This window comes from Cervus canadensis, chromosome 16, assembly GCF_019320065.1.
Source record: "Cervus canadensis isolate Bull #8, Minnesota chromosome 16, ASM1932006v1, whole genome shotgun sequence".
Taxonomy (NCBI): Eukaryota; Metazoa; Chordata; class Mammalia; order Artiodactyla; family Cervidae; genus Cervus; species Cervus canadensis.
In genome coordinates this window covers 55,043,115-55,058,852 of record NC_057401.1, presented here as the reverse complement: position 1 = coordinate 55,058,852, position 15,738 = coordinate 55,043,115, and the positions used below count along the sequence as shown (strand labels likewise).

The following is a 15,738-nucleotide window of genomic DNA, read 5'->3' as shown; positions in this document are numbered from 1 at the left end:
AGGGAAAGGCTACCCACTCCAGTATTCTTGCCAAGAAAATTCCATGGACTGTAGAGTCTGTGGGGTTGCAGAGTTGGACATGACAACTGAGTGACTTTCAGTTTTACTTTCTTAGGACTTCATTTAACCTTCATCACCTTCTCACAGTCCCTATTTCCAAATGTCTTAGTTCAAGCTGTTTAACAAACTACCATAAACTGGATGGTTTAAACAACAGAAATTTATTTCTTACAATCCTGGAGCCTGCAAGTCCAAGATCAGGATGCCAGTATGGTGGAGTTCTGGGGAGGAATATTTTCTGATTTGTAGACTGCTGCCTTCTTATACCCTCATCTGGCAGAGAGCAGAGAGGAAGAGTAAACTTCTTTGAGACTGTTTTTTAAATTAATCAATTATTTTGGTTTTTTAACTTTTACTGAAGTGTAATAAAATTACAATGTTTCAGGTATACAACAAAAATGATTCACTTATATCTATGTCCATTCTTTTTCAGATTTATTTCCATTATAGGGAACTGGTGGCTCAGACGGTAAAGAATCCACTTGCAATGTGGGAGACCTGGGTTCAATCCCTGGGCTGGGAAGATCCCCTAGAGGAGGGCATGGCAACCCACTCCAGTATTCTTGCCTAGAGAATCCCATGGACAGGGGGGCCTGGTGGGCTACAGTCCATGGGGTTGCAAAAAGTTGGACATGACTGAGCGACTAAGCACACACAAAAGATATTGACCATAATTCCCTGTGCTATACAATAGGTCTTTCTTGTTTATCTATTCTATATATAGTAGTGTATATCTTTTAATCCTCAAGTCCTAATTTATCCCTCCCCCACTTTCTCCTTTGGTAACTATAATTTTGTTTTCTATGTCAGTGAGTCCATTTATGTTTTGTAAACAACTTCATTTATATCATTTTTTTAGATTCCACATGTAAATGGAATTCATTAAATATGATAATCTCTAGGTTCCTTCATGTTGCTCCAAACAGCATCATTTCATTCTTTTTTTATAGCCAAATAATATTCCATTGTATAAATATACCTCATCTTCTTCATCCCTTCATCTGTCAATGGACATTTTGGTTGCTTCTGTCTTGGGTATTGTAAACAGTGCTGTTTTGAACACTGGGGTGCATTCTCTTTTTGAATTAGAGTTTTCATCTTAATGCCCAGGAGTGGGATTGCTGGATCATATGATAGCTCTATTTTTAGTTTTTTTTAAGGAACCTCCATACTGTTCTCCATCATGGTTGTACCAATTTACATTCCTACCAAGAGTACATGTGCTAAGTTGCTTCAGTTGTGTCCAACTCTTTGTGACCCTATGGGCTGAAGCCCACCAGGCTCCTCTGTCCATGGGGGATTCTCCAGGCAAGAAGACTGGAGTGGGTTGCCATGCCCTCCTCCAGCAGATCTTCCCAACCCAGGGAACTGGTGTCTCTGGCATTACAGGCAGATTCTTTATCACTGAGGCACCCGGGAAGCCACCAAGACTGCATGGGAGTTACCTTCCCCCCACACCCTCTCCAGAATTTATTATTTGTAGACTTTTTGATGATAGCCATTCTGACTGATGTGTAGTGATACCTCATTGTAGTTTTGATTTGCATTTCTCTAATAATTAGTGATGTTGAACATCTTTTCTTGCGTCTGTTGGTCATTTGTATGTCTTCTTTGGAGAAATGTCTAGATTTTCTGCCCATTTTTTGATTGGGTTTTTGGATTTTTGATATGGAGCTATGTGGTGGTGGTGTTCAGCCACTCAAGTCATGTCTCTTTGTGACCCCATGGACTGTAGCATGCCAGGCCCCCCTGTCCTTCACCATTTCCCAGAGTTTGCTCAAACTCATGTCTATTGAGTCAGAAATGCCATCCAACTTATCTCATTCTCTGTCGTCCCCTTTTCCTGCTGCCTTCAATCTTTCCCAGCATCAGCATCTTTTCCAGTGAGTTAGTTCTCATCAGGTGACCAAAGTATTGGAGCCTCAGATTCAGCATCAGTCCTTCCAATGAATTTTCAGGGTTGATTTACTTTAAGGTTGACTGGTTTTATCTCCTTGCTGTCCAAGGGACTCTTTAGAGTCTTCTCCAACACCACAGTTTGAAGGCATCAATTCTTCAGCACTCAGCCTTTCCAGCTTGATTTCAGCTTGTGATTCACACAACCATCATTTCGCATGATGTACTCAGCACAGAAGTTAAATAAGCAGGGTCACAACATACAGCCTTGACATACTCCTTTCCCAATTTTGAACCAGTCTGTTGTTCCATGTCTGGTTTTAACTGTTGCTTCTTGACCTGCCTACAGTTTTCTCAGGAGGTGAGTTATATGAGCTGTTTGTATATCTGGAAAATCAATCACTTGTTGGTTGCATTGTTTGCAAGTATTTTCTCCCAGTCTGTAGGCTGTCTTTTCATTTTGTTTATGATTTCCTTTGCTGTGAAAAAGCTTTTAAATTTAGTGAGACCTCATTTGTTTATTTTTGTTTCTACTGCCATTACTCTAGAAGATGAATCAAAAAAATATCACTGTGATTTGTGTTATAGAGTGTTCTGCTTATATTTTCCTCTAGCCATTCCTGTATTTCAAAAATTATAAGATGCTGGTGAAAGAAATTGAAGACAACACAAACAGATGGAAAGATTCACCATGTTCTTGCATTCGAAGAATCAATACTGTTGAAATGACCATACTACCCAAGGTAATATACAGATTCAATGCAAACCTATCAAATTACCAATGGCATTTTTCACAGAACTAGAGTGAAAACTTTTAAAATTTGTATGGAAACACAAAATAACCAAACAATCTTGAGAAAGAAGGACAGAACTGGAGGAATCATGTACCCTGACTTTAGAAAAGACTACAAAACTGTAGTAATCAAAACAGAATGGTACTGGCACAAAAACAGATACTAGATCAATGGAACAGGACAGAAAATGGAGAAAGAAACCTACACACTTAATGATCAATCAATCTATGACAAAGAAGGCAAGAAAACACAATGGAGAAAATACAATCTTTTTAATAAGTGGCTCTGGGAAAACTGGACAGTTTCATGTAAAAGAATGAAATCAGAACATTCTCTAACACCATATACAAAAATAAACTGAAAATGATTAAAGGCCTAAATGTAAGACTATATTCTCTTGTGACTCTTATTAGGGTACTTACTAATATCATTCATGAGGGCTCCACCCTCCTGACCTCAGTTCAGTCGCTCAGTCGTGTTCAACTCTTTGTGACCCTGTGGACTGCAGCACATCAGCCCTCCCTGTCCACCACCAACTCCCAGAGTTTACTCAAATTCATGTCCATGATGCCATCCAACCATTTCATCCTCTGTCATCCCCTTTTCCTCCTGCCTTCAATCTTTCCCAGCATCAGGGTCTTTTCAAATGAGTCAGCTCTTCACATCAGGTGGCCAAAGTACTGGAGTTTCAGCTTCAACATCAGTCCTTCAGTCCTGACCTCATTTGATCCTAATTACCTCCCAATGGCCCACCTCCTAAAACCATCTCATTGGAGATGAGGGTTTCAATACATGAATTTTGGGATGACACAAATATTCAGCTCATATCACCAAATACAGTCATATTGGCAGGTATGGCTTCAACATATGAATTTGGAGGAGCCATAATTCAGTACATAGCAGATATTAAGGTTCTAAGGGTATGGAATTCCATTAGAAGCTCTGAAAATAATTTAAAATTATCAGCTGCCTGAATTACTTGTTTAGGATGAAGTTCTATTTAGCTGAAGGCAAAAGACTGGTTTAATATTTTCCAGAATTCCAAGTATTTGTATAACATCATTCTCTGTCATATCCTTATATATGAAACCATTTAAATTTCAAGATAAAATTTCATTATGACACACACTTCTCCCAAGAAAAACTCTTGGGGACAATTTTGGGGGTTTCCAGGTAAACTATTACTAGTACAAGGTATTTTTAATGAACTATTTCCCCCATTTTTTCGCTGTAAAGTTATTTATTCTAGTCTTTTGAACTGCAAAGACATAGCAGCCCCCTGCCCCAAAGTCCCATTTACACATAATGAACATTCCACAATCAAGAAGCATATTGGGTCTTCCCCATTGGTCTAGTGGTTGAGACTTCACCTTGCAATGCAGGGGGTACAAGTTTGATCCTTGGTCAGGGACCAAAACATAAAGCAGAAGCAATGTAGTGGTAGATTCTATAAAGACTTTAAAAAAAATGGTCCATATTAAAAACAAATGCAAACATGCTAAAAGTAGGGGGTCTTCTAAATAAATACTCCAGTATTCTTAGAGTTGTTAATTTCTAAATGAAACTAGAGATACTTGTGGCTACTTTAGAAACTGATGTATAGAATACACTTGAAGTCTATTTTTGATAGATGTGATATTGGGGAATTCCATAGAGTAAAAATATAGGGTGTTTTCACTTTACTGTAAAATATGAGCTTTTGATATCAAAGAGGAAGATATGCATCCAACTGCACTAAGCTCTTTATAGAGAATTTAAAAAATCAATCACTCCAACAAACAAAAACTACAATGGCTTAGTAATATTCTTCATGAACGATAACTGTAAATAAAGGCTGAAGTATTCAAAGAAAAGGAACTCAGAATCTTTCATGCATTAACTATTCTAGGCAAGGCAATGAAGAAGCAATGTTAGTTTGAGATGGTTCAAAATATACTTTACCAAGTCAAATTATGATGTCATCGTTTTAGTTACCTAATTTAGGAATGTTTGATTCTAAGAGAAAGCTGGAAACTAACTGACATTGTCTCTAGCCATGTGATTATACAGACTTTTACTTAGCTTATAGATTTTTCTGCTATTATTTATTCATCTTGACATAAGAGTAGGCTAACTGTAATTATATCACAGTTCATGCGCTTACTTCTCACAACTCCAAGAAACTCTGATTTAGTTTTTGAGTTTAGTTTAACACACTTGCTCTCTAATAATTTAGTTTTGTAAAGTTAGTAAAAAAAAATTTGTGAGACATTATACACATATACATTAAAAATACACAAAGAACGTATTTCCAAATGAAGAGGATGACTTTTAGGGGACACTGATCACCCCACTACAATCCCTTAATATTCACACAGAACTTAACTGTGTATTCTTTTGTACTGCTATGCATTTTTTAGCATGTATATTTATTACTTTTCCATACAAAATTAAAGGGGGTTACCTTAAAGTGCAAGTATTTTTTCCATCGTTTCTCCCTTTGATGCTGACTACTACTCAGACTCCCTGTCCTTCCTTTTCCCAATCTTTCTCTAACTGCAGACCACAAGATCTTTCAAAATAATCTCTTCTTTCTGATCTTTCGAAGAGGATCAAACACAAGCTCCTTAGTGAGATTGAGGCGGCTTTTTCAAGATCTGGTCTCTCTGTCCAGCACCCTTATTGGAGGGAATAGTGGAGCTGCCACTACATATTTCTGGAGGTTCGTCTTTCAATAAAACCCCGTTATGAACCCGTTCTGCCCGAGAACTACCATTCTCTTCGTCCATGCTTCGGCCCAGCGTTCTTTGCCCCTTGCATCTTTAGCGGCTGCCCCACATTCCCTCCCCACCGATGAAACATTTTTGTTTTCTTTTAAGTCTGTTAATATTTTCCCCTTGCTCCTCGTAAATCAAATCTCTTATCGAAAGAATATCGTCCGAGAACAGACGCTGTGCTGCGCTGGCTCACCTGTCAGGTTCAACCACTTCCCACTTGTCGCCCTCATGGAGCAAGAGACGGTAACTGCCGGCCCTGGCGCCACAAGCCCGACCTCCAAGGCCCGCGGGGCTCAGGGCTCCGGGCTCGGTGGGCTGGTGGTGACGAAACTGTCACCGGGGCAGGCCAGCCGCACATGACCCACGCGGCCCCCATCCCTCGCTCTCCAGTCAAAGGAAACCCCGACAGCGAAGGGCGAAGCTCCGAAGCCCAGGGCGACATCGGCGCCCAAACAGGATAGGGCCCTGTCACGCTTTCTCCCCAGGGAGGACGCGCCCCACCTCTGGGCCAGGGTTTTCTAGCCCTCCCGCCCGGAGACGCGACGACGAGGCGCAGAGACTTGAAAAGCGCCCGCGGGGCTGCTCCGGGGCGGGGCGCCAGCGCGCGGGGGCGGAGCACGCGCAGTAGCGTCTCGCGTGGGCGTGCCTCTCGTCTCCTGCCGCTCCACCCCCGCGCGGGCGCATGCGCAGGCTCGGCGTCGCGGGACTCCCGGCAGGCGCGGGCCGCGCCCCCCCGCCCTCGCCGCGGGTCAGAGGTCAGGGGGCGGGCGGCGGTGACGCGCGCGGAAGCGTCCTGGGCACTGTCGCTAGCCGGCGGGCAAGCGGCGCGTCTGTGGAGGCGGCCGCGGCCCGGGCTCCCCGACGGGAGGGGCTCCGGATCGCTGGGAGGCGGCCGAAGCCCTGCGGCGCCGCCGGCTACGGCGGCCCCATGAGTCGGGGGACGATGCCTCAGCCCGGAGCGTGGCCGGGCGCTAGCTGTGCCGAGAAGCCGGCATGGGAGGCGGGGGCCGCGGCGCCGGAGGGCGGGAAGTCTGCGGCCGGTGGGCCACCGCGCGTCGCGGTGCGGTGCCCGTCCGAGCAGTGAGTGCGGGGCGCGGAGCGCGGGGCCAGGGGCGGGGAGAGGGCACCGGGCTCGGCCCCATGAGGGGACGCTGCGGGGAGTATTGGGGGGATGGGGTGGGCGGGCGAGTAGCCGGCGGAGGGCCCTTCGCATCTATTACAGTGTCCCAATTACAAAAGTTTTTCCGGAAGGCGCATCTTAAAAGTTCTGTTTATCCAGTGTCCCCACCCCTCCCCCCCCCTTCTTTTTTTGATATCTCCATAGCTCTACAGCTAAGAAAACTCCAGAAATCTGGGAAACAAACTCTGGCAGCATATACTCTTATATACCTCACTCCCATCAGATCTTTCCGCCGACCGGAAGGCAAATAAGGTTGTCCCTTGTCCCCCACCACAGGAACACCGCACCACGCGACGTGTTTGTTCTTGGAAGGCAAGTCTCTGCTTGACGAGCGTCCCACCTGTTAGACAGACTTTGGACGGAGTTTGACCCAGTTGTTTTGGCCGCCAGCTGCTTATCTAGTTGTCCCCAGTCTCCACTTTATTTTTAAATACGGAAGGTTAAAGTGTCTGTCGCTCAGTCGTGTCCGACTCTGCGACCCCATGGACTGTAGCCCTCCTGGCTTCTCTGTCCATGGGGATTCTCCAGGCAAGAATACTGGAGTAGGTTGCCAGTCCTTTCTCCAGGAAATCTTCCTAACCCAGGGATTGAACTCAGATCTCCTGCACTGCAGGCAGATTACCGTCTGAGCCATCAGGGAAGCCTGATGAATTCTTTATTGAACTGTAGGGAAGGTGGTGTAAATCGCGAGAGTCTTGGGGCAGGAGTGGAAGCAGAATATAAACTTGAAGGCTGAAACTTTTCTGCACTTGAAAATGCTAGTCACATACAGATACCTTTGGAATTCCACAGTTCCACTCAGAAAACCAGTTTGACAGATTAGTGGGAAAGTGCCCTGCGCTTTCCAGTCTCTCCCCACCCCCATTTCCTAAAAAAAGGGGTTATGGGTGGGGAACTGTTATTACAAATAATGTATTATAATCATCTGGCTTGCATAGTCCTTTATTGTGGACTGTGACAGTCTCATTGAGCACCAAACCCCTTGGGAGAGTGTTAGCTGCACTTAATGGCCACTGGGAAAGATTGAGAGCAGGAGGTTTCAAACTCCTGACTCCAGGAGCCAGCCAGGTCTCCTGAGTGAAGCTGGCCAAGTGTAGACCATGGGCTCCTGGAGAGCTGAGTCTGATGGAGGTAGAATCCACTAAGTTCCAACCTGTGTTTGTTAGTCACTCAGTCATCGCTTTGTGATGCCAAGGACTGCAGCCCACCAGGTTCCTCTGTCCATGGGATTCTCCAGGCAAGAATACTGGGGTGGGTTGCCATTTCCTTCTCCAGGGAATATTCCCAACCCAGGAATTGAATCTGGGTCTCCTCCATTGCAGTCAGATTCTTTACCATCTGAGCCATCAGGGAAGCCTAGCCAATAGTTGCTGAGAGATTCTGACTTTTGTTTGAAATGTTCTTTTTTAAAAAATTTTACTTTATTTTAAAGATTATTTATTTATTGGTTTTATTTTGGCTGGACCGAACAGCATGGCACGTGGGATCTTAGTTCCCTGACCAGGGATGGAACCTTTGTTCTCTGCAGTGGCCGCTTGGAATCTTAACCACTGGACTGCCAGGGAAGTCCCCTATTTTATTTTTTCAAAACTGCATCCACGTGCTTTATTTTTATTTTCTATTTTTATTTATTTACTGATTCACTTTTGGCCATGCCACAACGCTGGCCGGATCTTAGTTCCTTGACTGGGGATCGAATCCTGGGCCCTGGCAGTGAGAGCACCCAGTCATAACGGCTGGACTGCCAGGGAATTCCCTTGATTTTTAAATAGTAGCCTTTTATTTTATTTTTAAATTGAAACCAGTGTGCAGGCCCATGTGTGAGCAGCTGTGACCTGTGGTTGCAGTTTTGCTCTGTACATTTGAGCCCTACTTCAGACTCGGCACCTGATAAAGCGGGCATGGTCTTTTGCTTTTGCCCCTTCACAGCTCATGCTGGTTCCTACCTGCTGCTGCCAGGCTAACTGCTGCTCCCTCACTTAAGCCCAGGTGGTCTGAGCTGAGCCCGTAACCTACTGGCCCTGGCCCTCAAACGCTGCTTCTCGGCCTCAACCATTTTATGGTCCCTCCTGGGAGACGCAGCAACTTTGAACCAGGGTCCCCAAAATACACAGTTACTTGGCAAGTTTTTCTGCTGGATGTGGTTCCCAGAGTCTGAGCACCTGGGGAAGTGGGTCATGGTGCAAAAGGAGCATTCTTTCCTGATGCACAGGTTCTGCGGCACAGGTGTCTCTTCTGTCTGCTGTCAGCAGAGCTATAGGCGTGGAGCTGAAAGGCATCTGAAAACCCTAGTCCAGGTTTGTCACCTGATATGTTAGGAAGCTGAGCTGCAGATCTGATTGGTGCAGCTTGGCCAGGGAGGTGCAGGGAGTAGGTAGGTTCCAGGGCTATAGCCCCTGATGCCTGGGTGGGGACCTCCCCCCCTGCCCCTACATCTTTCTGTCTTCCTCAGCAAAACTGGGCAGAGAGGCATGACTTATAATGACTGCAGACTTCACTTTTTTTTTCTTTTTTTTCTGGAATAGATGTTCCAGTTTGCCTTTTAAGTAGTAGCTTAGTTTCTTTTTCTTACTATTTTTGTTGTCTTTGATGACTTCATTCTCTCTTAATTGGTAAGAGAACAAAGGGAAGCAAGGGAAAGGAGGTGAAAAGAATTTCAAATGGCAGCTTCTGAACATCCCATCTCACGTTTTGGGCTTTCCTATTTGTTATACGGGCAGTGGGGCTGCTTATCCTGTGTTGTGATCCTCTCTTAAGGGCCAGAGAAACTGCGGCATCACGTTGTCCATTGTAAAGTTTGCAGTGTAACGCATGCCATTCTTCCATGATACATGCAGCCTAATAGTTGCGTGCAGATGTAGATACATAGTGGGATGCCTGAACTAAGTCCTAAAATGGTTTTTTAACCTTGTGTTTTTCTGTCACTGGAGCCAAGTCCCTTCTTCCCACCCTGAGAGTTCAGTTTGATCTGCACCGGAATTGAGTAAAGCACTTGCACCTGCCAATATGAAACACCGTAAGATGCAGATGTTTGGGGACATCCTGCAGAGTCGTTTTAATTCATTCAGGGGATAGAAATTACGAATACAAATCACAACCCAACGTTTGCAGCCTTTATGCGTTCAGAATATGACTTTGAGGGGGTTAGTGATGTGCCGGCAGAGGGATGGCTCATTTCCTAGGCTGTCCATAGGACAGATTCCTTGTGACTGGGCTCACTGTGGTTTCCCCCCGAGAAGTCTTGGGGAAGGCAGACACAGAGATCTTGTGGATAAGCTGCATTCTGAATCGCCTGCCTTCCTTTCTTTCCTTCATTTGAGAACTGTGGTTGGCTGGCATCCCTTGGACAAGCCCCAAGGATGGCTCACACGACGACGTAGGGTCCCTTTTGAGGAAGTGTTAGGTCAGACCCGATTCACTTGACTTCTTTGGAAACTTCCTCACTCCTCCTGTCAGCAGGTCTCCTATCCTTCATCTCCTGCTCACCTGACCCATAAAATTGAAACTTAGGGTGGGTCCACTTCTTCCTTTCAACTAAGCTAATACTCCGGCCCCTGAGGACCAGGGTGGCCCTGGACATGGTTTGTGGCCAGGTTAGATGTGCTTTGGGAATTGAGAAGTGAACCTACTCCATGGTCCTTCTCTGTCTGCCTGAGGAGGGGACAGGGTTTAAATCTGGGGTCCACAGGCTCGCGGTGTGTATAGGGCAGCATGATGTGTCTGTGTACCCTTCTGAAATCGAAAGCAAAATTGTATGCATATTTATGTCTTTCTGGACTGAGGTTCAAAGGAAAGCTGTGGATTCTCAGAAGGGCTGTAACTAGCAACTCGTGAAGCCCTTGCTCTTGGGTGTTGCTAAGTGTACTGTCGAGCAAATGTGTTTTTCCACCCACCTTGCACCTTAGCAGCTCCGGGGGCGCTGTCTCTGATGAGGTAACAGCTACTCCCTCCTGGTCCTTCCCCCACCTGGGGGTAGAACCTGCTTCAGAGCTGGGGTGCCCCTGAGAAACCTTAGGTTGCAGGGGTCCAGGTTGTCCCCAGACCCCTCTGGGAGTCACCGAGCCAGTCATGGAAAGTCCACTTGCAGAAAGGAGGTGGAATTTTGGCCTGGGCGCCGGTACTTTCCTGCATTTGATGTGTGGCTCACTCATCTTAGACAACCGCTGAGAGGTGGAGAAAAGCTGGGTAGAGTGATCTTTGCTTTTTCCTGTGCCTGTGTGGGACGGTGCCCCGTGTCACGGCGGTTGACACTGTCTCACCAACACTGCCTGGGCTGTCAGTCTTCTAGGACAGGCCAAATTAAGCATGATCTGCAAGTCCAGAGAGCTGAACAGAGTCACACTCAGGTTCGTTTTTTTAGATAGCTAAGGGGAACTTTGTGCAAATGTCCACAACAGTGAGTGAGTGAGCTGCTGTCTTGTTAGCTTTGCATGTATGTTAAAGAGTTGATGTTTTTCATTTTATGTGTTTACTTGTATCAGAAATCGAAAAATTGGTTTCACAGAAATGTCTTCTGCTTTGCTGAGCTCTGTGTTTTTAGTTTATATTATAACTTTTGTTTTGGGGAGTAGTATAATTTTGTCTAAATGTAGTCAGCATTTCAAAATTAAGTTTCAAACATTTATTGTTATCCAGGTCTTTGAACAGAGCAAGAGGAAGGTTATAATTTAACAGACAGTGTCATGTAACCTGCTCAACGGTGTATATTGCCTTAACATTAAGTGTTGGTCCTTTATTGGACCAGAACCTGGTGGTCCGGAGTCAACGGTGAGAGAGTGAAAGAAGGAAAGAGGCCAATATTCCCTGGGTTACGCAGCCAGCTTTCGCGCTCCAGGGAATCAGCCAGAAATAGAGAGAGAGAGAAAGACAGACAGACAGACACGGGGACCCAAGCTCTGATGGAGCAAAGGTGTTTTAATCAACATGGTGTGGGCATATATACTGTCTTACAAGGTAGTTATTCTCAGCAAAGATAAAGATTAAAATTCCAGACTTACAAAACATAAGGCGATCCTTATCAAAGAGAGAGAGTTGTAAACAATCACTTTTACCATATGGTTCATAAAAAGGAAGAGGGTACTTGTCACTGTATAGAAAAACTAATGAAGGAAATCCTGTGCAAGCATCCCATCTCTTTGATCTCTGTCCTGGGAGTAGCTTGCCTGCTCCTTTCGCCCCTGACAGAGACTGATAAGGAACAGAGGGCTCAAGAGAGATGGGAAACAGCACACAGGAATCTTACTGTTAAATGCTTCCTGACAATTAAGAGTAAAGTATTTCACCTCTAAGAGAAAATGGGAGCTTGAAAATAAACATTTTAAAATAACATTATGGTGCTAAACTAATAGTTTTCTAAGCAGGAATTATTAGCATTTTGGTTTTAAAATTTTAACTGAGTACAGCTCACATGCCATGGTCCTCAAGAAATCAGGTCACATTTAAGACTTTTACTTTTCTTCACTACTTCTCTAGCGATCTGTATGTTTTCTGGAAGGACATTTTTTGCTCTAGTGATCATTTTGAGTCTATGGATTTCAGTGGACTCTTTGTGCCAAATGGTGAACACCTCTCATCCCAGCCCCAGCTTGACACACACCCAAGATTGCCACATTTCTGAAACTGGTCAGCATGGAGGATCTGATCTTATCAAATAGCCCATTTCCTTTCATTGTTTCCTTGTCTTCCTTTCCCCCCAAAAATTTAAACCTCCAGCTATTTCAGATTCCCGATTTTAAATATAATTTCTTTTTGCTGTTAAAAATATCAGTTCCTTTTTGATATTTTTAAAAATGTTAAAGGTTTATTGAGTGAAGTATTTTCTTAAATAAAATTATTCTAATTTTTCTTGCTTTCACACTAGTATCTCTCTCTCTAGTTGGCGGTCCTTGTGTTGGATGAATATTTCATTTTGGCTGTTAAATGTCTCATTTTCTGACTGTATTGATTGAGCTTTATTGTTTGAACTTACAACTTCTCCCCAAGGAAATACAGTGGCCTTTAAAAGCCGTATTACAGTTTCCCTGGTGGCCTTGGCAAGTTAGCAGATGTCCTTGGTGGCCGTGGAAGCTCACAATCATCTGTGGACAGAATCTGAATGAAATAGTGTGGCTAAAGTGATTTGAATACACTCTGGGCCTCCCATTCATCAATTTCTGCTATGCTTCTTCTGTATGTCTTGAATCACCGCATTTCTATTTCCAGTAACCTCCCTTTCTGTTCTGTCTTCCCATTGCACTTAGTTCTCCTATTGGCTTCTCTTCGTTCCTCTGCTGTTGGTCCTTGAGGGAGTTTGTATTTGCGGCTGCTCAGAGAGATGCTAGTTTAGAGAACCTCCTCTGGGCCCCTTTGGTTATTCTGTAGATAAGAGAGGTAGGAGACAAGAGTAGAAGCGGAGACGCCTGCCCGCAGCCACAGAATTCATGTGAAGTGAGAGTAGCTTCATAGTCCGTTAGAGCCAAGAACTGGAAGAGGAACTGCATAGATCATTTAGATCTTGTCCGGTCATCTTGTTTTGAAGATGAGAAAACTGAGGCCAAGATTAGGGAAGTGGCTTCCACAAAGACATGCCTCTGGTAATGGTATTATGAAAACGATTCACTTAAATGCCTGTTTTATACGATCAGAATTTCTCTCCTCTTTGATAAAGCTAGGAAGGAGGCTGAAAGATGACATTAAACTATTGAAAGAAGATCTAACACATTTAGTCACTTTTTATTTTAAGTGCTTGATGTATAGTCCCTGCGAATCTGGTTTCTGTTTGCTTTGCACCCTGGCACGGGCTGCATGGGTGACATCACACCTTTTACTTGAAATCTCACTGGGGTTAGAGCACATGGAAAGTACCTTTTCCCTAATATGTCCCCCTCAATCCCACCACAACAAAAAAAGACAGGCGCACACACACCATCACTTTCGTGAAGAGAGAAGAAAAGGAAAACAGGGATAAGAAATGATCATTGGGTGAATCGTGCATCCCTACTCTGCCCAGATGGATAGATACGAGAATTAACGAGGCTAGCTAACTTTTTTGACTGTCGAGGGCCTGTGTGTCTTATTTTCAGAGCAGTCTCTTGTGAGTACTCCCACGGTTATTTTTACAGGTGGATAAATTTAGGTGCTGAGAAATGTGGTCCCTTGAGTTCCACGGGTGATGCACGTGGTTGACGAGGGCTGGAGTGAGAAGTGGTCACACCCTGGTAATCTAACTGCAGCCTGTGGCATGCTCCAGCGAGGCCACCCACACCGCCTGTGCCCTCTTGGGTGGACAGTGCGCCATTCATGTGGGGGCGTCAGCAGAGCCAGTCACAGGTGTAAAAGCACAGGCTGGGCTGGTCAAGTGTTTGGACTGAAGCGTCTGTGTGTGTGTGTGTAGGGCTTGCGTGTTGGGGTGCGTCCAGATTTAGACTTCCCCGCTTATCTGGGAGCCATTGAAGGGTTTCAGGGGTGGAGGGTGTGTTGGTCCCCACCTCAGTCTGTTTCTCTCAGCGGCACCCCCTTCCTCTTTCCTCCGGCTTCTGAGCCGTGGACGAGGTGCTGGGGAGCTCCCAGAGTCGGGCACGCGGGAGCCATCCCCTTAGTTTCTGAGTAACTCCTCTTGCCTGTGTGCCCCGGTGCCTGGAGCTTCCGGTCCTGCGTGAGGAGCGGGGGTGTGCTCTTGTGGGAGTACTGGGGACGGGGGCTCTGCTGCTGGTGGCCCTGGAGGTCACCCATGCCCCCCCAGGGCACTTGGTGTACCTCCAGCTCCTGACCTTTCTGGGCCCTGCAGGGCGTGCTGGTCTGCCCTTCCAGCAGACACCAGCCCAGGGGCCTCGAGGCTTCTCCCGTCCTCCGTGCCTTACTGCCCCTTCTTCCACTTCTGGATGGTTTGCGCTTTCACCTGTCTTGTGTTCCAGCAAAGACAGAGTGGCATCTCTGTTGCCCACCATTGTGGTACATCTTGAGGGGAACAGGAGTCATCTTAGATCCCGGAAGTCCCGTTTGCCCTCCTTGTCTGGCAGCCAATGGGGTTTTCTCCTTTCCAGGACTTAGTAGGTTCTTGTTGGCTCACTGAAGGAGCCCGGAGACTCTTTGAGGAGCTGCTGTGTAAGTCCCAGCGAAAGTGTGGGGGATGGTGGGCATGTGCCCAGCAGAAGGTCGGGGGGCTGCTTTCCTGTGGGCATCAGGGAACAGGAGCACCTCGGGGAGCTGGTGTGGTTCTGGGGATCTTGTGAATCTCCTGTTCTTCTTTTTCGAGGAGCTCTTGGAAAATTTGCCTGTGATGTCCCAAAGTTGGCGGTTGGCCTGTGCTCCTAAATGCTTTTATTAGCACCATCTCCATGCTTGAAACCTGAAGAGTCATGAACAGCTTCGCTGATGAGCATAGATGAGCATGCTAAGATGCTTACGTATGTGGTTGAGGCATTAAAGACATCGCAGTTGAAATGGCCCCAGAGCTGCGTAGCCAGTGGTGTAAAATGTCTTACTTCAAAAACTCTGAGTTAGTAATGCTAGAAACACAAGGAAAAAGACCCATATTTTATCAGACTGTCATCATGTAATGTAAAAACGTAAACTTTGCGTGCCTTATAAATTTGTAAAGCAGCTGCATGTTGTGATAAGAAGGACATGTGAGTCCACAAATTTTTGAAATGTCTGATTTGGTGTGATTTCAGCGAGGAGGACATGTATCGTGCGGCGGATGAAATAGAAAAGGAGAAAGAATTACTTATACATGAAAGAGGGTCATCAGGTATGTTTGGAATTGTTTTCTTTATAAAAAGTTCTTGCTGCTTATAGTAGAAAATGCAGTTAAATCAGTATATCCATTTTCATAAAGTATTTGAGGTACACTTTCCTAGGAAGATGGACTTCCTGGGAAGCATTCTTAGGCATTTGGTCTTACCTCCATTGGGTTATTCATTTTGCTGGGTAAAAATATTTTGGGTATACTTGGGGACTACTGTTTCCTGAGGCTTTAAAGTTTCAGTACAAGTACTTTGCTTGCGTTCCTTACATTCACAGCGTTTTTGCACCCGTGAGAATTGGTCTAACCTCTTGACACCACTCTCTTAAG

The 15,738-nt window shown here is 45.3% G+C and overlaps 1 protein-coding gene across 1 annotated transcript in view; it reads left to right on the top strand.

Annotated features, from left to right (window-relative positions):
- Positions 1-6,260: 6,260 nt before the first annotated feature.
- OTULIN (OTU deubiquitinase with linear linkage specificity) overlaps positions 6,261-15,738 on the top strand; it is a 36,351-nt gene continuing 26,873 nt past the window's right edge. Inside the window, exons 1-2 of the mRNA XM_043489078.1 lie at positions 6,261-6,586; positions 15,338-15,414. Of these exons, the coding sequence (XP_043345013.1) occupies positions 6,435-6,586; positions 15,338-15,414 (229 nt within the window). The 5' untranslated portion in view covers positions 6,261-6,434. The remainder of the gene's footprint in view (positions 6,587-15,337; positions 15,415-15,738) is intronic.